General features: G+C 42.3%; 2 protein-coding genes across 9 annotated transcripts; one reads left to right on the forward strand and one right to left on the reverse strand.

Moving 5' to 3' along the window:
• The first annotated feature begins 12,427 nt into the window (after nt 1–12,427).
• Nucleotides 12,428–20,652, forward strand: LOC121970387 (RNA polymerase II C-terminal domain phosphatase-like 4). 7 transcript variants are annotated; one of them, XM_042521084.1, is made up of 9 exons: nt 12,428–12,658; nt 13,073–13,248; nt 13,759–13,844; nt 15,219–15,343; nt 16,044–16,224; nt 16,865–17,154; nt 19,485–19,673; nt 19,745–19,774; nt 20,036–20,652. In XM_042521084.1, the coding sequence occupies exons 2-9, from the start codon at nt 13,097–13,099 to the stop codon at nt 20,387–20,389; spliced, it is 1,407 nt and encodes a 468-aa protein (XP_042377018.1). In that variant the 5' UTR covers nt 12,428–12,658; nt 13,073–13,096; the 3' UTR covers nt 20,390–20,652. The 7 variants fall into 7 exon arrangements, with proteins under 7 accessions (XP_042377018.1, XP_042377019.1, XP_042377016.1 ...); XM_042521082.1 differs by having other exon boundaries at nt 12,429–12,658; nt 13,070–13,248; nt 19,745–19,783; XM_042521081.1 differs by having other exon boundaries at nt 12,429–12,658; nt 19,745–19,783.
• Nucleotides 20,653–21,954: 1,302 nt separating this feature from the next.
• Nucleotides 21,955–24,277, reverse strand: LOC121970389 (nuclear transcription factor Y subunit A-7-like). Of its 2 annotated transcripts, XM_042521089.1 has the most exons (7): nt 24,051–24,273; nt 23,625–23,766; nt 22,915–23,003; nt 22,742–22,813; nt 22,499–22,666; nt 22,278–22,419; nt 21,959–22,202 (listed from the first exon to the last, which is right to left on the reverse strand). In XM_042521089.1, exons 2-7 carry the CDS (start codon nt 23,734–23,736, stop codon nt 22,177–22,179), a joined length of 609 nt encoding a protein of 202 aa, XP_042377023.1. In that variant the 5' UTR covers nt 23,737–23,766; nt 24,051–24,273; the 3' UTR covers nt 21,959–22,176. The 2 variants fall into 2 exon arrangements, with proteins under 2 accessions (XP_042377022.1, XP_042377023.1); XM_042521088.1 differs by having other exon boundaries at nt 21,955–22,202; nt 22,499–22,813; nt 23,625–23,730; nt 24,051–24,277.
• Between the last annotated feature and the right edge of the window lie 2,774 nt (nt 24,278–27,051).

Below are 27,051 nucleotides of genomic sequence, written 5' to 3' on the forward strand. Positions count from 1 at the left end.
ATGGTGTAGAGGGGTGGGCGGGAGTGACCATCCATGCATCGATATTATATTATTTATGTTGTTGTTGCTTACTTATGCTGTTATTGCTTATTTATGCTGTTGTTGCTTACTTATACTACTATTGCTTACTTATGTTGTTATTGTTTATTTATGCTGTTGTTGTTTACTTATGCTACTATTGCTTAATTTGCTGTTGTTGCTTACTTATGCTAATGCGCTCACATAGGTTGAGATATATACTTGAGGTATAGGTTTAGACATTGGTTTGCTTATTGGTAATATGTATATACCTCACATGTTACCCATGTAGTTATGAGCAGTACTGTAGCAGGTCTTTGCTACACCTGACCTTCTATTACTAGCTTAGGATATGGTTTCAGGTATGGACACTTATTATGATATCACTGTTGTATCTGCTATTTTCCCTACAAGACTGTATACCTTGTATCTCTAGTTCTTTATTATGTTCATGCACTATCTGTCTATTACCCGCTGAGTCTTAGTACTCACCACCCCATAAACTGGTTTATTTTGCTAGGTAGCAGGTAAAAGATTTATGGAGTTGCTTGGAGGTCCTATTCGCCAACCCCACGTCACATTTGAGGATGATCTTCTGGTTTCGGTTTCTTACACTATTTTGTTTTGGATTTGTGATCTTGGCATTGTAATAGTTTGATGTGGACTTGGAGTTTTGTCTTGTGACATCTTGTATTTGGTTTGGTGATGTTGTGTCAAGTCGAGGCGGCTCGTAGTTAGTTGTTTTGTTCATTTCATGTTCGTTATTTTGTGATTTTCGCTGTGTTGGTTTTTAGTATAGCCGAGTGGGTTGTTTAATGTATATATATAACTGTGTGGTTGTGTTTTATTTTGTTCCAGCCGTTTGGGCTGAATATATAACTGTGTGGTTGTGTATATATTTCAGCCGTATGTAGCTGATGTATTTTATATGTATGTATATTTCATATTGTCACCGGTACAGGGGAGTTGTTGCTGGATTTTTGTCTAGCAGGGACTCCTCTGGGGGCGTGATAGCCCCAATCTTTGTCGGCGGTCCAAGTGTCCCGTATCCAACCGGTGCCCATGCCCCAGGCTGCAGGCAGAGCCACCTCAGAACCTTTTAGTCTGAGCGGCCAGAGGCAAATAACAACAATTATCCATTTGTTGATCGACGAGTGGTGCAGTCCGGACGATATTGCATCCCGAACCCCCAAACACCGGACACGGATCCAAGGGTTGCTCACACAAATATGAGTCGATGCCCGGGTCAGTGTGGCGATCATTTCTCCAGGAGAGCTCGCGAATAGCCACACCCAGATATCCATTGGGGTATGTACGCTGTTTTTATACTTACTGGTTTGTATTCGCTCAGCTCTTACAATTTCTTTGTTGATGTAGTACTGGGTTGAGATCCTAGCCATATGCCAGAGGCTCGTATTTTTAGAGCACATAGCCCAGCAACTACACGCTCTGAGCGGCCAATCAACGGCTTCTGAGGCGCGCTTGGAGCAGCTGACTACCGAGGCCACTCAATTGAAGGCCGATCAACAAAAGATCGTCAAGCTGCTAGAGGCGGAGAGGGGTAAGAGCATCGAGCAGGCTTCACAACTGGCAAGGCTCAATAAGAAAGCCAGCTCCTTCGAGGTGAAGATCCTTTCAGCCAATACCAGGAAGCTCCAAGCCATCGAAGACCTAAAGATCAAGAACAAGGAGGCTCAGATCCTGGCTCAAAATTTGAAGGAGGTGATTGCAGGTTTGGCTACCGAACGGCAGAGTCGATCGGCTGAATAAGCACCGGCGCGGAATAGCTCGTCAATAAGGATGCCGAGCTTGCCACTTTGAAGGCAGAGTTGGAGGCTTCTCGAATGGCCTTGAAGGAGTATTAGGGCGGAGAGTCCGGCTGATTCAAGACCCTGAAGCGGGATTACCTCCGCTCGGACCCTTTCAACGATCGGCTCACCGACCAGGCGCTCCGCCTCTTCAACCTCGCCATTGATGGGGCTCTCAACCAGCTAAAGGGAAACAACTATATTCCATCCACATTGACCAACAAGGTCATCAGTCGAGATAAGCTAACCGAGTCACTACCCGATGATATGCTGGATTATCTAGAGTGAACCCGCCCCTTGCGAAGCTAGCCTCATTTTGTATTGCCCCTCACCAACTTGTAAAAATTTTATAAGTCTTAATGCATGATCGCTCGTTCGACGTATCCTTGTTTATTTGATTTTACATTTTATCATGCATCGTCATTCGACGTTTCTTTATTTTGTTGGTTGTCGCGCTTACTCATGCATCATCACTCTACTCGAGTAGGACTACGAACCACTTACGTTTCGCGAGAATGTAACCAGTCGCTATGATGTCCGAGAAATCTCTCCAAAGCTGCCGAGCAACCTTATTTTAGTGAAAACTGCTTCTTGGAGCAGCACGTTTCCTGGTCAGCCTTATTCTTGGCTTATATATTCATTGATCCTCTTCATTTGTCATAGACTTTATTTTTATACTGACCGATCAGCCGTTATTTGTTGTAGACTCGGGTTTATAACAGCCACTCGGCTATTGGCGAAGGATTGGGTTTATGGTCGCCGCTCAACTATTGACGAAGGTATGAGTTTAAGGGCGTCATTCAACCATTGACGAAGACATGGGTTAAGGTCGTCGCTCGATCGTTGATGAAGACATGGGTTTAAGGTCGCCGCTCAACTGTTGACAAAGACATGGGTTTAAGGTCGCCACTCGACCACTGACGAAGACATGAGTTTAAGGTCACCACTCTACCGCTGACGAAGACATGGGTTTAAGGTCGTCGCTCTACCATTGGTGTAAACTAGTGTTTAATGTCGCCGCTCAACGATTGGCGTAGACCAGGGTTTAATATTGCCACTCAACGGTTGGTGAAGATCAGGGTTTAACGTCACCACTCGACGGTTGGCAAAGACCAGGTTTTAACGTCACTACTCGACAGTTGGCAAAGACCAGGGTTTAACGTCGTCGCTCGATGGTTGGCGAAGACCAAGGTTTAACGTCGTCACTTGACAATTGATGAAGACTAGAGTTTAATGTCGTCGCTTGACTGTTGGTGAAGACCGAGGTTTAACGTCATCGATCGACACAAGAGTCTTGGATACTTGTGTATCTTATTCAGCGTTCACCTACGTTTACAGGGCATACTCTATTACAATATTATTTATATTTAACTACGCACCTCTCAACCGGCCCTATAGGGTTGGAGATGGTTCGTACTCCAAGGTCGATCAAGCTTTCTTCCTTCCTCGTCCTACAAGTAGTAGACTCTCAAGCTGAGCTTCTACACGACCTTATAAGATCCCACCCATGAGGCTTCGAGCTTGGTGACTTCGCCGGCCGACTTTAATCTTTTCCACACCAGATCGCCAATCTGGAAGGACCTCCGGATTACCCTCCAGTTGTAGTTTTGTTTCATTCGCTGCCAGTACACTGTGAGCCGGGCAGCGACCTTATCTCGAGATTCATCCACCAAATCAAGCTCCATGAGTCTCCGCTCAGCGTTCCCCTCGTCGTAGAGTTGCACCCGGTCGAATTCTACTCCGACCTCGACAGGGACTCTCGCCTCGTTATCGTACACCAGTTGGAATAGTGTAACGTCGGTCGCCTCTTTTGGTGTCGTGTGAAGAGCGCACAGGACACTGGGGAGTTCATCGACCCAGCTGCCTCCTACGTGGTCGAGTCGAGTCCATAAGCCTCTGACGATATCCTGGTTGGTAACTTTCGTCTGGCCATTGCTCTGGGGATAGGCTGCTGAGGTGAAGGCTTGCTGAAATCATAGCCTTCACACTACTCCCTGAGCCTCCGTCCGACGAACTATCTCCCATTGTCTGAGACGAGCCGACAAGGGATGTCGAACCGGCACAAGATGTTCTGCCATATGAACTTGATGATCATCTATTCAGTTATCTTTGCTAGCGGTTCAACCTCTACACATTTTGAAAAATAATCCACCATGACAAGCAGGAATCTTCACTGACCGGTCGCCATTAGAAATAGTCCAACTATGTCCATGCCTCATTGGTCGAACAGACAATACACCATGGATGTCTTCATCTCCTAAGTCGGTCGATGCAGGATATTGTGATATTTTTTGCATGACAGATAGGTGGCTACTGTTAGAGCAGCATCATCTTAAAGCGTGGGCCAGAAATATTCGGCAAGGAGGATCTTTCAGACCAGCGATCAACCCCCAAATGACTTCCGTATGAGCTTTAGTGCACTTCCTGAAGGATGTATTCCTCATCATCCGGTCTAACACACTTGAGTAGGGGCCTGGAGAAGACTCTTTTATACAGCTGGTTCCCGATCAGGGTGAACATCCGACCCTCTTTTTTAGTAAGCGAGCTTGCTCCTGATCAGCAGGTGTGATGCCCGATAGGAGGAACTCTATTAAAACTGTCCTCCAGTCACTCAGGAAAGTTATTCCTTCCATCCTATTGATGTGCGCCACCAGTGAGACTTGCTCGATCGGTTGCTCTATCACGACCAGTGACAATGAACTAGCTAATTTAGCCAATTCATCCGTAGCCTAATTTTCTGACCAGGGGATCTTCTGAATCACCACTTCTTGAAAACTGACTTTCAACTTCTCAAAAGCTTATATATACAACCTGAGTCGAGAGCTACTTATCTCAAATGTTTTTAATAGTTGCTAACCAGCCAACTGAGAATTTGAGTGGATGAGGACTCTTGTAGCTCTGACATGCCAAGCTGCCTATAAGACGACTATCAAGGCTTCATATTTAGCTTCATTATTCGTCACCCGATAATCCAACCGAATGGATAGCTGCATCCTATCCTCCCGCGATGAAATTAGAAGAATATCGATCCCGCTGCCTTACCGAGTGGATAAGCCATCCACATATATCTTCCACATTACATCTAGCTCAGCATGATGAACCTTGGTAATGAAATTAGCTAAGGCCTGGGCCTTGATCGCCGTTTGGGGTTGATACTGGATGTCGAATTCACTTAGCTTAGTTGTTCATTTGATTAGCCGTCTGGACGCTTCTAGGTTAAGAAGGACCCTTCCCAAGGCACTGTTGGTCATCATGATGATGGGATGCGAAAGAAAGTAAGGGTGGAGTCTCCGAACGACGAGCACTAGTGCATAAGCCAACTTTTAAAGACAGGTGTAGTGGGACTCTGCATCTTTTAATATATGGCTTAGAAAATACACAGGTTGTTGCTCATGGTCATTCTGTCTTACCAATGTCGAGCCAACCGCATACTCGATGGACGACAAGTAGATCCAGAGTAGTTCGCCAGCGCTCGGCTTGGCCAATACAGGCAAAGAGTTAAGGTACTCCTTGAGCTCCTCCAGCGCCTTGTCGCACTCCGTGCCCCATTAAATTTTATCGCTCAGCGCAACACCTTGAAGAACGAATGACTCTGATCGGATAACTTGGAGATGAACCTTGACAGCACAGTGATCCGCCCAATCAGCCATTGGGCCTCCTTCAAGTTGCAGGGCGAGGGCGTGTCCTGTAGCGCCTTCACCTTGCTTGGATTCACCTCGATGCCTCGTTCGGTGATGATGTATCCGAGGAAGCGGCCACTCCTTGCACCAAATAGACACTTGTTTAAGTTTAGCTTTATTCCATAGACCCTCAAGGTTCGGCAAGTTTCCGTAACGTTTACACAAAGATCAACAGCTCGGATGGATTTTATTAATATGTCATCGACATATACCTACATGTTGTGGTCGATCTATCATCAAAACACCTTGTTCATTAGCCTCTGGTAGGTGGCGCCGACATTCTTCAATCCGAACGACATGACATTGTAATAATAGATTCTGTCAGTCATTATGAAACTGACCTTCTCTTGATCCTCTCGGACTAGCGGCAACTGATGGTATCCGTGGTACGCGTTGAGTATGCAGATTAACTCGCATCCCGCCGTAGAGTCCACCATCTGATCTATGTGGAGCAGCGAATAGAAATCCTTTGGGCACGCCTTATTCAAATTGCGGAAGTCGATGCAAACCCGCCACTTGTTACTCGGCTTAGAGACCAGCACGACATTTACGAGCCAGCTCGAGAATTGAACTTCCCAGATGTGACCGACCTCCAACAATTTTTCTATCTCTGCCCGAATGATCTAATTTTGCTCAGCGCTGAAGTCCCTCTTCTTCTACTTCATAGGCCGAGCGTCCGGTCGGACATGAAGCTTATGCTGAGTCACGCTCGACGAGATGCTCGAGAGCTCATGCGTCGACCAATCAAACATGTCATGGTTTCGCCTAAGGCAAGCGACTAACTATGCCTTCTTCTTGCTTTCCAGGTCAGCGGAAATAAACGTAGTTGCCTCCGACTGACTGGGGCCTCCTCCTTTTCTTCATATACCAGCGAAGGAGGTTCCTCCCTGATAGCATTCACCTCCAAGCGGGGATTCTTCTAAGTGGCCCTCACTTCGAACTTGACCATCTTGACGTAGCATCGCCGAGCGGCCAGCTGGTCGCCTTTGACTTCGCCCACCTCGTTGTCTACCGAAAACTTAATCTTCTGGCAAAAGGTGGACACTACCGCTCGAAACTTGTTAAGGGTCGATCGACCCACTATGATGTTATAGGCGGACAACGTGTCCACCATAATGAAGTTCGTCGTCCTCATCCTCTTCAGCGGCTCCTCTCTGAGCGAAATGGCCAGTCATGCCTGGCCAATCGACAACACTTCGTTGCCTGTGAAGTCGTAGAATGGGGTTGTCATTGGCTACAACTCGCTCCTATCGATTTGCAACTGGTCGAATGTCTTCTTAAATATAATATTCATCGAGCTCCCTATGTCAACAAAGGTCTGGTGAATAGTATAATTAGCGATTACCATTCAGATGATCAGGGCATTGTCGTGAGAGATCTCCAATCCCTCTAAGTCTTAGGCGCCAAAGCTTATTTCAAGTCCTTCGGCCTTCTCCTTGCTACATCCAACAGCATGGATCTCCAATCGCCGAGCGTATGATTTCCTCGCTCGGATGGAATCATCGCCGGTTGGACCACCGGTGATCATTCCAATTTCTCCCTGAGCGGTGTTGCTCCTATTCTCCTCCTCTTGAGCCGAGGCTCTATTCTACTATGCGGGAGTTGAGGCAGGAGCTCGGGTGGGGCTCGTGTTGTTCCTCAGTTGGGACTAGCGATGTCAACGCTCAGACGCCCCTCTCTCTTCCTCCCTTTGGCCAGTTGACCGACGTTTATGATATCAATCAGGTGATAGTGACCGACGACGATATCCTCGTGGAGCCAATCAGCTTGCAATCGGCGTTAGATCATAATAACAGCGCGTGTTGTGTGTCGTCGACTGATGGAAGGAGTAGAATACTGGCGTCCATGTCTTGCCTTTTGCTGCCTTTGGGCGACCGACCCTACATGCTGCACGGCATGTGTCCTCGACTCCTGTTGTTATTGGACTCCTCCCGATCGGGGCCCCTTTGGTGGTTGATGCCTACTCGATGGTCGCCACTCGGGCGATGCTATGGGCTCGGCAGGCACCTCGTTTCTTCTGTCCATTTGGGCTTCTTCCACGTTTATATATTCTATGACCCTCCTGAGCAGATGGTCAAAGTCCCTCAGTGGCTTCCGGATGAGTGATCGAAAGAACTCCCCTTCGGTGAGGCCCTGGGTGAAGACGTTCACCAACACTTCTGCGGAGATCGAGGGAATGTCCATGGTTACCTGGTTGAAGCACTAGATGTAGGTCCTCAGTGTCTCCCTGGGCCCTTACTTCAAGGAGAACAGATTAACGCTGGTCATCTGGTGGTGGCGACTGTTGACGAAGTGGTGTAGAAACGCCGCTCAGAAGTCCTTAAAGTTGCGGATTGATCCGTTCAACAATTTCTTGAACCACCATTGTGCAGATCTAGATAGGGTGGTGAGGAAGACCCGACACTTCACCTCATCAGTGTACTGATGAAGTGTGGACGCGTTGTCAAACTTGGCCAAGTGGTTGTCTGAATCAGTAGTTCCGTTGTATTCTCCGATCCCCAACGGGGTGTAGTGCCTCGGGCGAATCATCTTCCCTTGGTGTCTTTCTTTTTCGCGCATCCCGAACAGGTGCGTCATCCGAGGAAGACCCCCGGTCCTTGTCCGCTCGGCCCCATTCCTCAAATGGAGTTCGGAACAATGCTCGATGAAAAGGGATCGGCGCATTGGGTACCTCCTCATATGTGTCGGTCGACTTCTTGTTTTGTCCCCGAACGGATACGTGATCCGCTCGGTCTCCATATCCTGCTTGATGCTCTGCCGCTGATGCCACTATCTCATGCGTTTGGGGTTCGGCCATCGCTTGTTGCTGTTGCTGCTCCACTATCCTTGTCGCTCGGGCTTGTATAAGCATATCGAGCTCCTCCTTTGTCAGCGTCACCATGGTGAGTCGTTCATCATCTTCCATCTTCTCGTTTCGGATGTAGGCTACGTTCCCACGGACGATGCCAAAATGATCCTGTCCAAAAATGAGAGGGTGGAAAGTTAGGGATGTGGCTGCTATGCTAACTGGCTGTAGAATGCGCTTCGCTCTGCAAAACAAGTAATATTAGTGCCGAGCCAGGGAAGGGGTCTCCGATGTTAGCCCTCCGACGCTCAAGTCAGTCACTGGAAGTATAGAAGGAAGCAGAGCAACAGTAATGCAAGCGCAAACAGTAATAACGCGTACCTCCACCGGTGATTGACCCCCATTTATATAGAACCCTGGTGGGTGATGTGCATGCTCCTCGATGCGTGGACACGTTCTCCAATATGTCCTATGAAGGGACCTGTCAGGAAAGTATCTCTAACACCATACCTTAACGGGACATGTATATCCCTAACAAGGCAATAGAAACTTCTATCGTACGATCCGTCTGTCGACTATGTCTCGTGTCAGCGACATTATCTCCCAGAAGGATATCGAGAGATACGACAATTATCCTGCTACTTGGCCGAGCGGGATAGCCGCTCGGCAGGGACTCTTTCGCTCCGTCAGCTTCAGAGAGATGATAAGTGTTAGGATCGGTGATCGCGGCTAGAGAGGGGGGTGTGAATAGCCACCCCAAAATACTCGTTTCTTTCTACAATTAGGGTTAGCGCAGCGGAAATAAAACGAATAGAAACGAAAGGGAAGGAAGACAAACCTCAAACAAACCGATGTAACGAGGTTCGGAGATAAACTCCTACTCCTCGGCGTGTCCGTAAGGTGGACGAAGCCTATCAATCCGTCGATGGATGAGTCCCCGGAGAACCGGCTAATAGATGCTCCTTGTGGGTGGAGAAACCTCGCCACAATACTTGTAACAACAAGAAAGGAGTACAAGGAAAGCAAGAAGCAAATACAAACAACAATATGAATGCAACACTCGCTTGCCTTCTCTGTCGACCGGAGGCGATGAAGCAGCAACATCACAACCCAACTGCAGCAGCTGATCGACGACTGAAAGCTCACGCGAAGCTTCGGAAGCGAGCTCAACAAAGGTCAGAACCTCAGAGCACAGAAGCAGAAGCTTCAATCCAAGGAAGAAGAAGAAGAAGAAGCAGAGGCTCTCTACGCCTTCAGTACTGAAAGTACTGAAGAAATCTAGTATCAGACACTGATCGGTCTACGGACCGATCTCTCCACCCATCTGTGTGTAATCTGATCGGTCGGGGACCGATCAGGTCGGCCTCGCACGCGGACCTCTTCAGTCCAGTCGGCTTTTACCCCGACCGGGCAGATACAGAGGAATTTATGTTCGACGAGCCGTCATCGGACCGATCGAATATTTGAGATCTTTATATCGATCACGGATCGATCCAGCTCATGATTTTCGCCCAAACCAAGTCCAAACCAACATCCGGTCAATCTTGACCTGTTGGTACATTGCGCCTAGCATCCAGTCACTCCCTTGACCTGCTAGGACTCCCCGCTAAGTGTCAGGTCAATCCCTTTGACCCACTTAGACTTTTCTCTCCGTACCAAGTATCCGGTCAATCCTATGACCTACTTGGACTTCCCATCACCAGATGTCCGATCACCCTTGATCCATCTGGATTTTCCCTTGCCCGGCTTCACTCACCAGGACTTTCACCTAGCTTCACTCACTAGGGTTTTCACCTGGCTTCACTCACCAGGATTTCCAATCTGCCTGGCTTCACTCACAAGGATTTCCCAACTGCCTGGCTTCACTCACCAGGACTTTTCCAACTGCCTGGCTTCACTTACCAGGACTTTCCACATCCGGTCCAGAGAACGAGCTCCCAAGCCCTCTCTGACCACAGTCCGGAGAACGAGCTTCCGAGCCCTCTCCGACTTCCCATGTGCCAAGCTTCCATACTTGGACTTCTCCGTGCCAAGTCTCCATACTTGGACTTTTCCCGTGCCAAGTCTCCATACTTGGACTTGTCCCGTGCCAAGCTCCCTGCTTGGACTTTTCCGAGTCAGGTCAACTCACCTTGGGTCAACCAGGTCAACCTTGACCGCGGGTTGCACCCACAATCTCCCAAGCTTGTATCCTTGTCAAACATCAAGGTACAAACATTGTCAAACATAACTCGTCAAACATCAAAACACAACTCGAGTCAAGTCAACTCGAGTCTGGTCAACCAGGTCAACCTTGACCTAAGGTTGCACCAACAATAAGGATCCAGTTGTTTGGCCAAGCAGGGTAGCCGCTCGATCGGGATCCCTCTGCTTTGTCGACCTCAATTGCTCTTTGTGTAGTAACATGCCCTCCTCGTTCGGATAACCTCTCCGATCTCCTTAGCATCTTGCTGCTTCATACCGAACGTCTAGCTATCTTACCGTATTATCCGAGCTAGACGGTTGGCCCATCCGGATACTTATTACCCAACCGGCCTTTGCAACCTCTTGTCGATCGGACTTTCGGCGCCTGCCCTGATCGACCGTTGTAGTCGACCTCCGTTCGACCACTGTAAGTGAGTATTTTGATATCTTAGTATTGACCACCTTGACTTTGACCTCTATCTCGACGGTTGACTCATGTCGAATGGGCTCCTTCTAGTACCGCATCAATTAGGAAGAAAATCCTAATTTAAATATCGGAGTGGCTACGAGATTCGTCTCACGGCCCGTCTAACCTTCCCTCTAAATGTATTCCATGTTCTTTCACCCCCTTCTCTGGTGGCAAGTGAAGGGGTCTCTCTAAATGTATTCCATGTTCTTTCACCCCCTTCACTGGTGGCAAAAGACGAATACGTTCGGCCCCAGTGCCCCGCTAACCCGTCCCAGGGCCAACACGAAGGAGGTAAATCACGGACGACTACTAGCCTTTGGAATAGTGACTAGCACATAAGAGAGACATTTACCTCGCCCTTGTCGAGATTTGAACCTCAGACCTCATTGGTGGCAACATCTCATGTGCTAGCCACTAGACCCATCCGAGGGGACAAAAATTATATGGATAAATTTTTTATAGTGACCAACATCACCGCTGAAACGACCCCTTATCAGAAACCCCCGAAGGGATTTTTGGATGAACGGTACCACTTAATTGATAAGAGCCTGCGCAGGGGGTGCTCGAACATGGCACCTCAATCAAAGAGTACAACGTCATAACTAGAGTACCCCTGGTTCGATTGTTCTTTCACCCCCTTCACAGACAATAGTAGGAGTGTGTGCATGTCAACTCATTCATTGGTTGATGGATCATGGGTTGATGGCATGATCATTCACAGTATTTTGGCAGAAACAATCAACAACGTTCCCGCGCCACCATTTGCGCCCAAGCCTGCATCATCCCAAGCTCGGATTCGATGTCAGTGTCTCCGTCTCCATTGACCTACACCAATGAATTAAATTGCAATCGCCGGCGTGGTGACTACAGTGGTCTCCGGATTAATTGTTAAAGGTAAATCATGTGGCAAAAGGCGAAATCGCTCACCCCTAGCGCCCCCGCCGCACCCGACCCAAGACTATCACGAGGGAGATAAATCACAGCATCCTGAGCAGGCATGTGGCAGGTGGGGTGAGTTGCACAGGGTCCGGGGATTTACGCCCCGACTACCCTGAGTTTCGACCCCGCGACATCATATGGTAAGTATCCCACATATCAATTCGGATGACCTATGGGATCGAATGATGATGCTTGATTGATCCATTAATATATTGATTTTATTATAAGGAAAATCTTTAAAAAAATACATAAATAATATGTTTGTTGTTAAATTGAATAATATTATAATAGCTCCGGGATAATAATGAACCTCCATCAGTATTTTCTAATTTATTTTAATAAAGAAATTTTATGGAATTAATTACTTTTAAAATTAATTGATTCAAAACGTTGGACAACTGAATTTTAAAAAATTATTATGATAAAAAAATTTTAAAAAAAATTGGTTAAATAAAAATTGAGTGACTCGCCACCCAATTTCATACCCGCAACTGGTTGAACCGGCCGATTACAAACAGGGAAAGGGGCGGCTGTCGACGACCCGAATCGGCTTGGTTTAGAAACAACCCCAATCCCTTGTGTTCGACTCTTGCGTTACCTCCTCCCTCTCCGACGTCGACGCCATTGCCGTATCTCTCGTCGCCATGCGGTAACAGTCGGCTGCTTCTTGCCGATGGTGGAGCTACCTACCCTTCTTGGTCCCTGCTGACGGCGGACCACCCGATCCGACGCCAACTCCAGACATCTCTCCGCTATTTTCTTAGTTGGAGTGTAGGTATTTCCTCTAATTTATGTTCATTCTTCCTTCATATTCGCAGTCCCGTTTCTGATTTGTGTGGTTATTGAAAAGACTAAAGCTTGTTGATGTTCGTGAATGCTTTGAGATACTATTTATTGTGAGGGCACATTACTGAGAATGAAGAAAATTTTGAAATTGATTTAAATAAAGATTTGATGGTAGATTGTACTCGTACCTAGTGTTTTTTTTTTTCTTCTTTTTCATTTTGTAGCTGCAAGTTTTCGGTTTTCATTCATGAGAGCAGTTTAAATCTAATCTTATAGGAACGTCTGTGGATGCCATATTACCATGAAACTTTATCCTTTTTCTTGTACATTGATGAAATTTACTATCTTGTCTTAGGTTTTCTTTTGACTGTAATGATTCCTGATAGCAGTTAATATGTAGCAGGATCATACTTTTAATGCTCTAAGCATGAGCCTAGGGGCAGAATCTTCATTGCAATCTTCAAGCAGCAGTGAAGACTTTGCGGCTTTTCTTGACTCAGAGTTGGAATTAGCTTCTTGCGACAGTTCTCCTAATGAAGGGGATGTGACAAATAATGAGGAAATTGATCCTCCGCAAAGGTATAAGTTAGGATTGAAATTTCACCAAATATCTTTACATTCCATGTTGAAGCCTTTAGGTTTATTCTTAATATCTAACAACATATGAAATAGAACAGAGATTTTTTGATTGTGCATAAACAGCCCACTATGAAAAAATGGGTGCTTGATATTTTTTGGAACTTGAATGTGTTGGCTCATGCCCTATATCTATTTCATTATCTTCCCACAATTGGCTGATAATTAATCATCCAGTATATTGACATTGATGTTATGGCTGCATATTCACCTCTTCTAGAGTGGATAATATTAACCAGATAATTGCATACTTTTCTGTTGCTGCCATTTTAACAATGATTATTATATGGTTTTATGTGGAATGTCAGATAGTCATTCTTCTCTACTCGATCACTTTGTTTGTTCATGTTTGACATTGATAAAAGTATAAACTAATGTCATTGTATACATTACACCTTTATCGTTATGCCTATAAATTAATAGTGGGTTTAATCTTGTTGCATGTGTTTGCAGGAGTAAAAAACAAAAAATGGAGGGGTTTAAGACTTCAGAAGATCTTGAAACTGAAAGATTGGTCAAGCCAATTGAAGAACATATTGGTATCTCTAATTAGCTTGATGAGTAAGATAATGTTGTCATTCCCTTATTGAATTTTCTCTAGTATAGGATGAAAAGTGTAACACCCAATTGAAAAGAACTTTTTTTATTGATAAGTCTACCTGGATTTTCATATACTAAGAAACATTAAATGCAACATAAGAAGATATCTGATTAGCTATCATTTCATTTGAATACTATAAAAAAAAAATGGTAGCTTTGACCTTATATTTTTTCTTAGGTATGCTGAAACTTTCAAGTATGGAAAGAACAATCTCAGTTAAAATTTATCATAATGTGCAGTAAACATATGAAGCTAGAAGCATGAGTTATCATAATGTGTAGATTTTTTATTTAACAATTAAGTACTTTGAGAAGGGAAATAATTTTCGTCATAAGGATATTTCAGTGCCTTGGGAGTTTGGATTTGACTTCCTATTAATTGTACATATTATTTGAAGGAACTTGGAGAAATGACTCAGTTTGTTAGGGTAGAGTGGACATAAAAATGGCCTTTGACTTTGAAAATTGTTGCTCAACTTTTAGTGTTATAAGACTGTAGTTGACATATTAGATAAAAGACATATATTTTGATGTGGAACAGGGTTTGCATGAGAAGGTTATGTGAAACAACTGAACAAGTTTCTGTTTTTTTTTAATATTGTTCAATAAAATTGGTTTGCATAATATTGATAATTATTAAGTTAACAATTATTATCAGTTTAAAACATACTGTTATTAGCCAAATAATTTTAAATTGGATCATAGATTGCAAAATTTGTAATCCAAACATGAAAATAATTCACCATTCTATAGACTTCTTGCTGTATGATGTAAAAAGGCAACACGTTTGACTACTTTGTTTTTTTTGTTCAATTGAAACCCATTTCAATCCTAAAGATGAAGCAAGATTACCTTGGAAAATTTTAGATTGTCTGATTAGATGTATAATGAAATGGTATCTTGATCAACTACTTTAATTTCACAATAAAGATGTCAACATCTTTTTAATTCATAAAAAATATTTAATACATCTTATGCTACAAGTTTCTCATGATAACAGATGAATTTGCAGTTTTTAGCCTTGTAAGGGCACAAAATGGTCTTTCTAATTTGTTGCTGGTGCATCTGCCACTGGGAAGATGTACCATACTTACATAATCTAAGATTGATTGATTAGATGTATGCAATGAGATTTATCTTGATCAACCACTTTCGTTTCTGCAGTAGAAATGTCTTGACGTTTCCAATTGATCAAAACTTTCTTTTATTGTGTATCATTCTATTATTTAACTTGTTACAGTCTGATAGATTAATTTGAAAGGTTGCAATACCTAAGATTGCATGATGGCCTGTCTTATTTGTTGGATGTGCAGGTACATCTACTCTTGGAAAGAATGTAATATGTCCTCCACATCCTGGTTTCTTTAAAGGATTATGCATCAGATGCGGGCAAATAGAAGAAGATGAATCAGGTGTTGCATTTGGTTATATCCATAAGGTAATCTAGTCTGCTGTGAGAGAGAACAACTTTTGTGCTTATACTTGCATTTTCAATTACTACACAAGGTAAGGAATTTAACTGAAAACTGTCACTAACTGCACTACCCTGAGACTGTGTTGGTAACACATGCTGTTCACTACTTATTCTAGTTGCTTGGTGGACACGCAAAAGCAGAATCAAAGAAAATGCATATGTTAGTTGAATGGCCGAACAGGCACCATGTAGATCATGAGAAGATTGCAACAATGCAGACCAGTTTCTCTTTCAAACTAATTTCATTAGCTGATCATTTCAATTTTATAACGTCATATTTTTGCACATTACAATTCTGAAACAAAAATTGCAGCCAAGATTAAAAAAAAAAAATGCCTTGATCTCAAGTAAAAAATGCTGAAAAAGAATATTACAATGTTCATTTGCCAAACTTCTTGAAACCTTTTTATGGTTTTGAATTGTAATGCATTAAAAAAATTGTTTATAGGACACTGAGACACTTTTCAATTTTTTTTTCACATACAACATTTTTACTGACACACGTTAAGATTTTCGGTAACTGAAAAATAAGAATTAATATTAAACTTTAGTCAGTTTAATCTTTTGCTGAGTTGAATTCTTTTGTACACCCTTTCTATACCCCTTTTTTGTGGTAAAAGAACTTTGATATTGTACTACCATAAAGACATGTTCCATTTTGCAGGATTTAAGACTAGGTAATGTGGAAATGGCGAGGCTACGTGGTGCAGATCTGAAGAGTTTGTTGCATAAGAAAAAGTTGATATTGATCTTAGATTTGGACCATACTTTACTCAACTCAACACGTCTTGTTGATGTCATTTCTGATGAAGAATATTTGCTAAGACAGATTGATGGGATGAAAGGTATAATGTTACAGATCTTATGAAATTTCTTTTCCTTTCCATCTTGTTTTAATGAATGTGTTGGATCGAAAGATTAGAGGGACAAAAAATAGGATAGGTTGAGATTGATTATCATATTTCCCGCCTTAAGCTAATTTGCAATTATGTATATTTATAAATTTCAACTTAATTCTTTTGACACAAGTTTCTGCCACTATCAAATCACTAATATTGGCTGGTAATGGTTATATAGTATTTGAAATGTACTAAAACAACAAACAAGCTGTGAATCCTAAATATTCAGAGTCACTACATGAATCCTAACCCTACCATTTAACTCTGTTAGGACTTATTGCTCGTTGATGACTTAACCTTATCAAAACATGGTCAATATCCATATTCATGGGATTGGCATTGTTTTACGCCAGCAATTAGATCCCAATGCCACCTTTCGCCCTTTTCTTCCCAGACTAGAACCAACATTTGTGGTGTTGGTTTTATATTTTTTAAAAATATAGACCTGGCAATGTTGAGGTAACTAGTAATTGTAAAATATTCTTGAAGTTTGTTCTCCAAATTCTTATTACAGTAATTGCTTTATTGTGTTACATTCAATTTTGTTAGATGCTTTATTTTACCTCTCTTTTTGTGTGCTATGTAGATGATTCAGACAGAAGCTTATTCAGATTGGATTCTATGCATATGTTGACAAAGTTGAGGCCCTTTGTCCATAATTTTCTGAAAGAAGCAAGTTCTTTATTTGAGATGTACATTTATACTATGGCAGAGCGTTCTTATGCTATTGAAATAGCCAAGCTCCTTGACCCTGGTAAAGTCTACTTTGATTCAAAAGTAATCACTCAAGCTGATTGCACCCAGAGACATCAGAAAGGCCTGGATGTGGTACTTGGTGCTGAAAGCCTTGTTGTGATTCTTGATGACACAGAAGTTGTAAGTTCTGTGTAGGTCTCTTTTTTCATTTGAAAGTGATAAATAATCTTAGCATATGAAAATATAACAATTATTCCCGCACATTTAATTTCATATATGATAAATAATAATGTAATGGCATATGCGGGACTACTACATAGTACAATACTCCCCTTAAGTTGGATAGTTCCTAATTTATGTTTGACTTATTGACAAATAGAAAAATGTCTTACAACAATCAGATGTGTCCATATCAATGAATTGAGTGACTCATTATTCAATGAATTGTTTCTATTCCCAACTAATGAGGTGATTTCGGCGGAGTTACCTTGTGAAATTGAAGACAGATTTGTGAGAAATACCAACTTGTTTCTTGAGAAGAAATGAGAAACATGCTCAATCTCATTTGATTAAATTGTTGCCTTAGTCCTTGTTTGATCATACCCTTTAATTGATTTATTTTTAATGAAAGGCAGACATATGAAACCAAGTCTTTCCCTGATATTTCAAATTGGTATCCATATGGTGCAGTTGCATACTTCTAATTCAGTCAAGAAAGAGCCTTTTATACAACAGGGTTGCATCATAAATATAGATTATCACTGAGTTTTCTTTGTTTCATTATTATATACTACTCACATCAGATTACATATATATTATTATACTTATACGGCACCACATCTACAACTACAGCCTACCATTTACTTGAAAGAGGATTCAAACAAAAAATTTTATATTAAAAAAATCACCTAAAGAAAAGGAAAAAAAGGTGTAGCACCAGTTGCGAATTCTTGACCTTTTATCTTATAGGAGAAGATATGGACAACCTTTTAATCTATTCAAACGTGCAGCTTCACCTTTGCATGCATACTTCATAAATACAGAGTCTTTAGTTTGAGACTTGAGTAGAGGTGAGGACAAATAAATTACTCTTTTGATGCACAGCAATTGTTAAATTCAGCATCATACTGCTAGAACTCTCAACCTCCTGAGTATAGTCCTATAGGGAGGTTAGGCTGTCCCCTTGGGGCGGTGTGGTGGTTAAGGCATGGAGTGTTGCCACATGAGGTCTTGGAATCGAAACTCGACGTGTCCGAGCATGCCTTCCCCCATGTCTTGGCCACCTGCACTAATGGCTAGTAGTCATCTGTGATTTACCTCCTCCGTGTTGACCTAGGGACGGGTTGGCAGGGGCACTGGGGGCGAGCGAATCACCTTTTTTTTTTTGCCACATATAGGGAGGTTAGGCCATCATATAAAGCATGTGGTCTTCCCATAGTGGAATTTTGAAGGAGAAAAAAATTTACCTGAAGAAAAGGCATGCTCTATCTGCTGTTACCAAGTTGAAACTAATAGGACATGAAATCATTCAAATACACCCACATATATAACATTATAACATGATAGCTAGTATAAATATCTCATGTTGGGTTAAACTATCTAATCAAGCATTTCTAAAATTTATGTGATGCAGATTGAGTCTTTGTTATGGTTCTGAAAAATTATTTATTTGTTTGACTGGAATATTCTATGGATTGGCTGTCTATTTTAGTGTTTTATTCTTCTAGACTGCTAAATATCTTACCCGCCCTTAGTTATTACCTCAGCACCAGCAGTTTAAGGCATGCAATAAAGGAGATTTGATAAGTGTCAACCATAGACAGCCTAAAAGCCTTCAGAAAATGATAATTATGTGGGAAGATATGTTGTTGTCTGAATAGATGAAATTTGGAAAGGAGGGTTGTTTGTTGAATTTGAAAGACAGATAAATGATCCAAGCAATATGATAGAAAACATTGCATTTTTCTTCGATGTGATATTACATAGCCATATCTCACTAGGAAAAGAAAATTTTAGCACATGATCTTGTGCTTAGCAAATGTTTGTGATATCAAGGGCGGAAAGAATGTTGAAAGAATATAAGATGATTTTTTGGTTAAATGTTTTTTTTTTCACAAACTAGTTTGTTAGGTGCTTGAACTGTAACATGATGTTATTTACTTTTTCCTTTTTTATTTTGGGTAGTATATATGTACACCACTAGACTGTTTGTAATCTCCTAAAATGGAGATATTTGATGCACCTCACTTGCTTTATTATTATTATTTATCAATTTAACGTAAGTTATGTAAATCTGACTTGTTATTTGTCCCATGGTCATAAGGATCATATCTAGTCAAGAAATTGTCCATAATGTATGTGCTAACTTATTTTTAAATTAGATTAATTCCTTCTTTTTGGACTAAATTGGAGACTTAAGCAAATAAAATGGAGGTGCATATCAAATAAACTGCAGTGGTTGCACATATATTTTACACTTATTTTTCTTGCTTAAAGACTGGTTACTGCAGGTCTGGCAAAGACACAAAGATAATCTGATTCAAATGGAGAGATACCACTTCTTTGCTTCTAGTTGTCGCCAATTTGGTTTTAATGCTAAATCATTGTCTGAACTGATGAAAGATGAAAGAGAATCTGATGGTGCACTTGCGACTGTTCTAAAAATTCTGAAGCGAACTCACCAAATGTTTTTCGATCCAGTGAGTTACATCATTTTTAAAAGAATTGTGTTACAATTTCTCCTTTGTTACTTATTAATAACTTATTTCAGGCCCTCGGTTCCGATGTGTCAACAAGAGATGTAAGGCCAGTAAGTGGGCATCTTTAGAGAGTTCATTTTATTGTGGTTGTCTTCTTCACTCGCATCAGTTTTTTTTTTCCCTGTTGAATTGATATCCTGCTTATCCTATATTTGTTCTATGACTTCCATAAATTTTAACACTGTTGTATGTAGTTCTGCAATCTTGCATCCTGTTTTCCATGTTTAAATAGTTCCTTTTAACGGAACCATAGCTATGGAGTTTTTGACGTGCCCTTATGGAATATCTTTTCTTTCCTGTAGTTACTTAAAGGCATACGGCAAGAAATATTACAAGGGTGCAAAATAGTTTTCAGTCGAGTATTTCCATCCAATTCACCGGCCCAGGATCAACCAATCTGGAAGATGGCAGAACAATTAGGAGCAACATGCTGCACGGAAGTGGACCCATCGGTGACGCATGTCATCTCGACGGATACAGGTACCCAAAAGGCACATTGGGCGACACAGAACAAGAAGTTTTTGGTCAATCCACACTGGATTGAAGCATCGAATTTCTTGTGGCAGCGTCAGAAGGAAGAGAATTTTTCTATCAGCAATCTCCCAAGCCACACAATTGTTGATTGCACTTCAAAAGCCCAAGAAAGTGTTCAATGATGGCCTGGTTGGTCTTTTATGTTTCCTTGAAGCACATTTGTTGCTGATATTTCAGTTCCTTTAACAAGCTAATATCCCTGTTCATCTTGTGAGGATTTTAGATTTTCAAAACACCATGTAAATTTTTGCTCATCCCCCATTTTACTCGACAAAAACAGAGTCAGTCGTAGGGGCGACGGTATATTAATGGTAGTATCACAATGTTGTTCTATCGCTGTGCATCTTGTATCGTATTAATGGTAATATCAATCTTGTTCTGTCTCTGTTTATCTTGTTACGTATTAATGTTCCAACGTTACAATATCAGCAAAATTGAGGTGGCGTTTGGTACAGGTATAAGAATGAGAAATTAGATTCATTCTCAAATCTTGTATGATAATTGAAATTAAAATTTTAAAATGACATTTAAAAATTTAGATATTGATAAAACTCACCTCCTCCATTTCACCATATCTAAAAATTTAGATATCATTTAAATTATTTTTGATGAAAATATTTATAATATGTGAAAAAATGTCACTTTCTCTCTTTATTCTCTATCATACTTTTTTTCAATCTCTCTCATCACACTTTCTTCTGATTTTCTCTCATCATATTTTTTTTTTCTTTCTTCATTCTCTCTCATCATATTTTCTCTTTCATCGTACTTTCTATCTCCTAATGTTCTTTTACCACACTTTCTCTCTCTTTAATTTCTCCCATCATATTTTCTTTCTCCTCATTTTCTCTGATCATACATTTTCTATTTTTCTCTCACATCCAACTTTCTCATATCTAATTGTTATCCTCGTATGCATTCTCATTTCATAAGATTATCATTCTCATTCATATTCTTAGGAAAACACTAAACCCCGAACTACGATATTTGTGTTTTCCAGATTTATTCTAGTAAAACAAAATAGCTGGTTGTGTAATTTGGTCGATGGAACTTAAAAATCTATGAAGAAGGTAGCCCTCCCACTCTGTTTTTGTTCATCAGAACAAATGACCTCATGGAGCGACGTTCATAGACCACGATTCTACAATATGCCTAGCTTTGTTCCGTCTAAAGATCAAAAAATCTTAAGAAATCCTTGCAAAAGTCTTGATCTATAGTTTAATCACGCAACAACGAAAAAAAAATTCCTTCGCGATCACCGCCGCGGCCGCTGCCGGCGCACGCCCGCGCGAGCACCCTGGCGATCACCGCCGTCATCGTGATCAGCTCCAGCACCGCCGCCAGCGTCGGCGCCACGTCGACGGCGACCTCATCGCGCACGGCGGAGCCTGGACGGCCACCGAGAGGCCGCGACGCCCACGAGGAATTCCCCTCCAAACTTCCCGACACCGACCCCGCCCAGAACGTTCTTCTTCTTCAGCTGTTCTTCTGACCGTTGCTGCTTCAATTTTATTTCTTTTTTTTTAAAAAAAATCATTTGGTTGGATTCGGGAGCGGATGCTTTCTTTTATGTTCGTTCACGCTGTCGTTTTGCATGGATACGATACGATACGATACGATTGCACAGTGCCTTTGAAATGGCGGCGTAGAAAATCGGTCTGGTCAGTCCTCTTCATCAGTTGGGGAAGGAAAAAAAAACTGCAATTTTTTTATTAAAATTAAATAAAACTGAAACTGATAATTAATTTTAAGAGTTGGCATGTACATTAACAAAAGTGGCAAGAGGACAAACCCTAATCCACTCGCCTAATCAAGTAGGCAACCATCGATCTACAAACTCTGAAGATAGCAGCAGCTTCATTTACACCTGGACCTTCACTCTGTCAATCCCTCTGCTCTACTGACATCGTCATTTGTCATCCTTCCCTCTTTCACCTGCTTTTCGATCAAAGAATTAAGAATTTCCAGACATTTTTTCTTTTAAAAAAAAGCCAAATTGCAAGGTTATACCTGGGCGATCATGCGATGCTCGAGAATTGAGAGCTTCCTGTGCGTCGTCGCTTTGATCAGCATTCTTGGAATTTAGGAAACGACCTCCGCAGCCCCTAGCTCTCCTCACTGCATGTTGATGACGGGACTCATGCAGATACGGCTACAGGTGAGGATTTATAGGATGAACGACATGAACCGAGTAGATATTCAACGTAATATCAATGGATCATCGTAAATACCTTTCGAGCTCTTATGGCTTTTTTCTCAAGTTCAGCCTTCGCCCGGGACTGTCTTCGCCTGAGAATACCGTGATACTGCTTAGCATTAACATAAATTGGTTCCCTTGCCATGTTCAGAGGTAAAGGCAAGCGAGAGTGAGGCATTCCGATGATCTGATGAGGATGAAGCTGTAGAAGAACATTCAATAGAAAAAGTAGATGAAATGAACAACATCCAATCCAATTGCCAAGGGACTTAATTACCATTGCTTGAGTGCCATAAGGAGCTAATAGGCCAGTAAAATAAGGATCTGCTGATGGATACATTGCATAGACCTGCATATATATAACAAGGATTCATTCAACAGCAATAGAATTTAGATAATGAGGAGATGTTAAAATTGGCTGAGGAAGTAGAAGGTCTACGAAGAACTCACACTTGAATGTCCAAACTCCAGCTGAGTCTGGGGTGCGAGATACTCGCCCATCATTGATGGAGCACCCTGGAGATAATTCTGGTTCTCGTCTGGTAGTTAAACAAGAAATATTTAACTAGTAAAGCATAGATACTACATCAATTGATCAAAGGGACATAATTAACTTTCAGATTTCCTAAAGGGCATTTCCTTTCCATTTGACTTCTTAGTGTTCTTTGAAAATCAACATGTGTTGTTCTTTGAAATTCGACATGCATCACAACGGTGTTGTTATTTGAATGTAGTAAGTACCACAGTAGATACAATGGAAAATAAGTGCGTCTTTTGAGAAATTTAAAAGTTAAATGCATCTTTTAAAAATTTTACAATTTTAAGTTTGGTCAATTGCCATAGGAACAAGTACTAACATAGAGATTCTCAAGTTTGGGAATCTAGGATTTGAACTCAGGCACGATGATGACAAGATATAAAATTCAACATGTCATCGTGTTTATGATTAAAATATACGATTTTGCACGTCAAATGCTATATACCAGTTCATGTAATTAATCATGTTCTTTTCCTCCGAAGCCTTTCCACAGTTCTATAAGGAAATAAAATGAAAGGCAATTAATTATATATATAATTTTTGGTCCCTGTCTTGCTTTCTTCAATCTGAGCAAGGAATTTCTTTGTCATAATAGCAGAGCAAAGAAAAAGGCAATAATAACCTGGTCGAAGACTGGCTGCGGCCCACAGCTCCTGTTCCATGCTCGAACCTGGTGTACTTGGAACACCGGGATGCGATTCCATTATTCGTCTAAGCTTGCAAACAAACTGCATGCATGTCCTCACAAATTAAGCCATTTCTGACTGTGCGAGCACATGAAAGAGAAGGGGACAGATGATTTAAATAAAACGCAAAACCAAATAGTTTAATTTATGGAGACCAACAATCATGAAGCAGATTGCAAAGATTAAGGATCAAAAAATTCCAATTAAAAGCGGCAACACAACATCTACAGCATAAATCGCCAGCATCGATCGAAATTCACAAATCCCTCGCGCAGTAAAAATTAAACCAGCAAATTAAACTGACTCGCAACGCGAAATCCACCAAGAAATCAATCAAAAACGCGCGGACCAAGAGCACTCACATCACACGGACTGCCGAAAACGGCGCTGTCGACTGCCTACTCCAATCGAATTGCGCCGACTCCTCCAGCCAATCAGATCGAAGAGAAGTCCTCGAAGCTTGCTTTGCCTGATCCCAACGAGGAAACAAACCCTAACCCCGCAATAACGCAAACTCCCGCAGCCGATCGCGCTATTCAACGAAACGACTGAAAGCGACGGCGAGGAAATAGAAACAAAAACATCGAGAGGAAAAAAAAACAGGGATGATTTTTATCCAGTATTTTATTCCGTACATAACGGAAATAGTCAAATCCGTTATGCGAGGAGGGCGCTTTATTATCCTGGAATCTTATCCTGGGACACGTGATCGATTCCGGACCGTCCGATTTCGATACGGGTCGAAAAAGTATCTCGCGCAATAAATTGGTCATTACACGGAGTACGCGTCGGAGTCGATTTGTTGCTGAAGGCCACAGGTAAAATTACCGTTTTAGATCCAGTTTGGCAAACTTTTCATTTTGCCCCTTTTAGGACCTTAGAGTATTTTATATAAAATGATGAAGTCGAGAGGTTAAAATTTGGAGTTAAACTTACGGGCAAATAATGCCGTTCTGCAAAGGTTGAGTATTAAAATTTGGATAAAAATGAAAATTTATCGAACTTATCGGAGTACACTGAAACTCGTCGCGAGGAGCGCGGCGCCGTCGCTGTCCCAGGCGACGCGTGGCAGAGGCTTTGCTGAAGTTACTGCAAATTTAAGTTGGGTTGCTGTTTTTATTTTTCAGCCGACCCTACCTCAGTTGGTAGAAGGAAGGTCTACAGTGGTCGCAGATTATCCTACTTTTGTCCAGGGAAGATTAGGTCATTCATAATTTAAATCTTAGCACTGACGGATTATAGAAAAAGATTTTTTTTAAGTGAAAAGTAGACTTAAAAATTGTTGAAAATGAGTGAATGGAGAAGAGAGTGAAGAAGAAAGAAGCTCCATTGTGAAGAAGATTTTAATCCCATATTGGAAGTTTCAAGGCTTGATGGTTGGTTTATATTGTTTCACAAGCATGTGTGTTGTGAACAAATAAATGAGTGGAAGCTTGCTCTTTTGTGTTGTTGCATAGGGAGGGTGCAAATGTAGGGCCCGGATTGCACTGAACCAAGTGTGCTTGTGTGCGAGCACGACCTATGCACACCCAAATAAATTAACCGACATTTTGCCACTTGGATTATTCTTTTTTCATTAACGCTTAAATAAGAAACGCATATTAATATAATGCATATGACGTTTCTTTAGCAAATGGAAAAGTAACCTCATGCAAGGCATCCTATAAAAGGCCTTGAGCATGAGAGGAAAAGAGATAAGGAAAAGAAAGATTAAATAATCTTTCCATCCACCTTCTTTTCCCTCTTCTTCTTCTCTGTCGTTTCTTTCTTCCACTCGACAGAACCTTGGTGATAGCATTCGGGTATTTCTCAGTTCGCCGCAACCACCAGTGCTAGGTGGAGATTGCGGTTTCGCCGTTGTATCCTGGAAAACAGACGACCCGAGTAAGCCTCGAAGCACAGCCGGAGGTGGACGAATCTGTTTCAAGGAAACTGCGTCATTCGCAGGCCTCGGTCAGCCTCTTCGCTTGTTCGTCTTGTCTCGCTGTTCGCTCGACCGACCATTCTGCCTACCCGACCTCGCTGCTCGGTCGGCCCCTTCGTTCGCCCAGTCAGCATCTTCGCTCGCTCGGTCGTCCGCCCTCGGTACGCTCGGTTGGTCTCACTACTCGCACGATCAGCCTGTTTTGTTGCTCGTCCGGTCGACCTTCAGTCTGCGTGGACTTTGCTGCTTTGACACTCTGCTCACTTAATCACTCCGTGGTCGAAAACCAGAAATATCCGCTTAGGTCATTTTATTGTAAGTGAATTTAAATTCGAGATAATTTTAAATTCAGCTAATACCCTAAAATCTCCGGCAACTGATTGTTATTTCTCAACAATCTTGAAATAGATTCGATTCCGTTGAGATGGCTACAGAACGAAATGTTGAGGTGTAACAGACTCAACATGTGCAGACCCCCTCCGCCCCGATTGGAACTATGCCAATCAACCACGGGGAAAAGCCAGAGAAGTTCAATGGACTGAACTTCAAGAGGTGGCAGCAGAAGATGCTCTTCTACCTGACCATGCTCAACCTGGCTCGATCGTTGACCGAGGACCCTCCCAAGCGTGCTGAGGATGCTGATGCGTAGACCATCAGTACAATGGAGGGATGGACTCATTCTAAGTTCGTCTGCCAAAACTACATCCTCAACTACCTTGCCGACTCACTGTACGTTGTGTATAGCATGAAGAGAACGACTAAGGAACGTGGGAGTCCCTAGACAAGAAATACAAGACGGAGGACGCAGGGGCAAAGAAGTTCATCGTGGGTCGATTCCTGGACTACAAGATGGTTGACTCCAAGACAGTGATCTTGCACGAGATCCATTCGAAGGATGGTTCCGAGTGAAACCTTCCAGTGGCGCTATCATTGAGAAGCTGCCTCCCGGCTGGAAGGAGTTCAAGAACTACCTGAAGCACAAGCGGAAGGAGATGAATGTGGAGGAACTCATAGTCAGACTTCGCATCGAAGAAGACAACAAGAGTTCAGAGAGGAAGCTGTTCTCTCAGGCTACTGTGAAAGCCAACGTGGTCGAGCACGATCAAAGCTCGAAACGGAAGAACCCCAAGTCTTCTAAGATGGGACCCAGAGGAGGCATCAGCAAAAAGAAGTTCTCTGGGAAGTGCTTCAACTGTGACAAAGTGGGTCACAAATCTTCGGAGTGCAGAAAGTCGAAGAAGAAGCAAGAGGCCAACCTGAACGAGGGACCAGAAATGGACGACCTCTGCGTTGTGGTCTCCGAGCTAAACTTGATCGGTTCAAACCCGCGGCAATGGTGGATCGATACTGGAGCCACTCGACATGTCTGCTGCAACAAGGAGCTGCTCCACAACTTCGAAGAAGTCACTGGAGACAAACTGTTCATGGGGAACTCAGCA

Source organism: Zingiber officinale, chromosome 4A (genome assembly GCF_018446385.1).
Source record: "Zingiber officinale cultivar Zhangliang chromosome 4A, Zo_v1.1, whole genome shotgun sequence".
Taxonomy (NCBI): domain Eukaryota; kingdom Viridiplantae; phylum Streptophyta; class Magnoliopsida; order Zingiberales; family Zingiberaceae; genus Zingiber; species Zingiber officinale.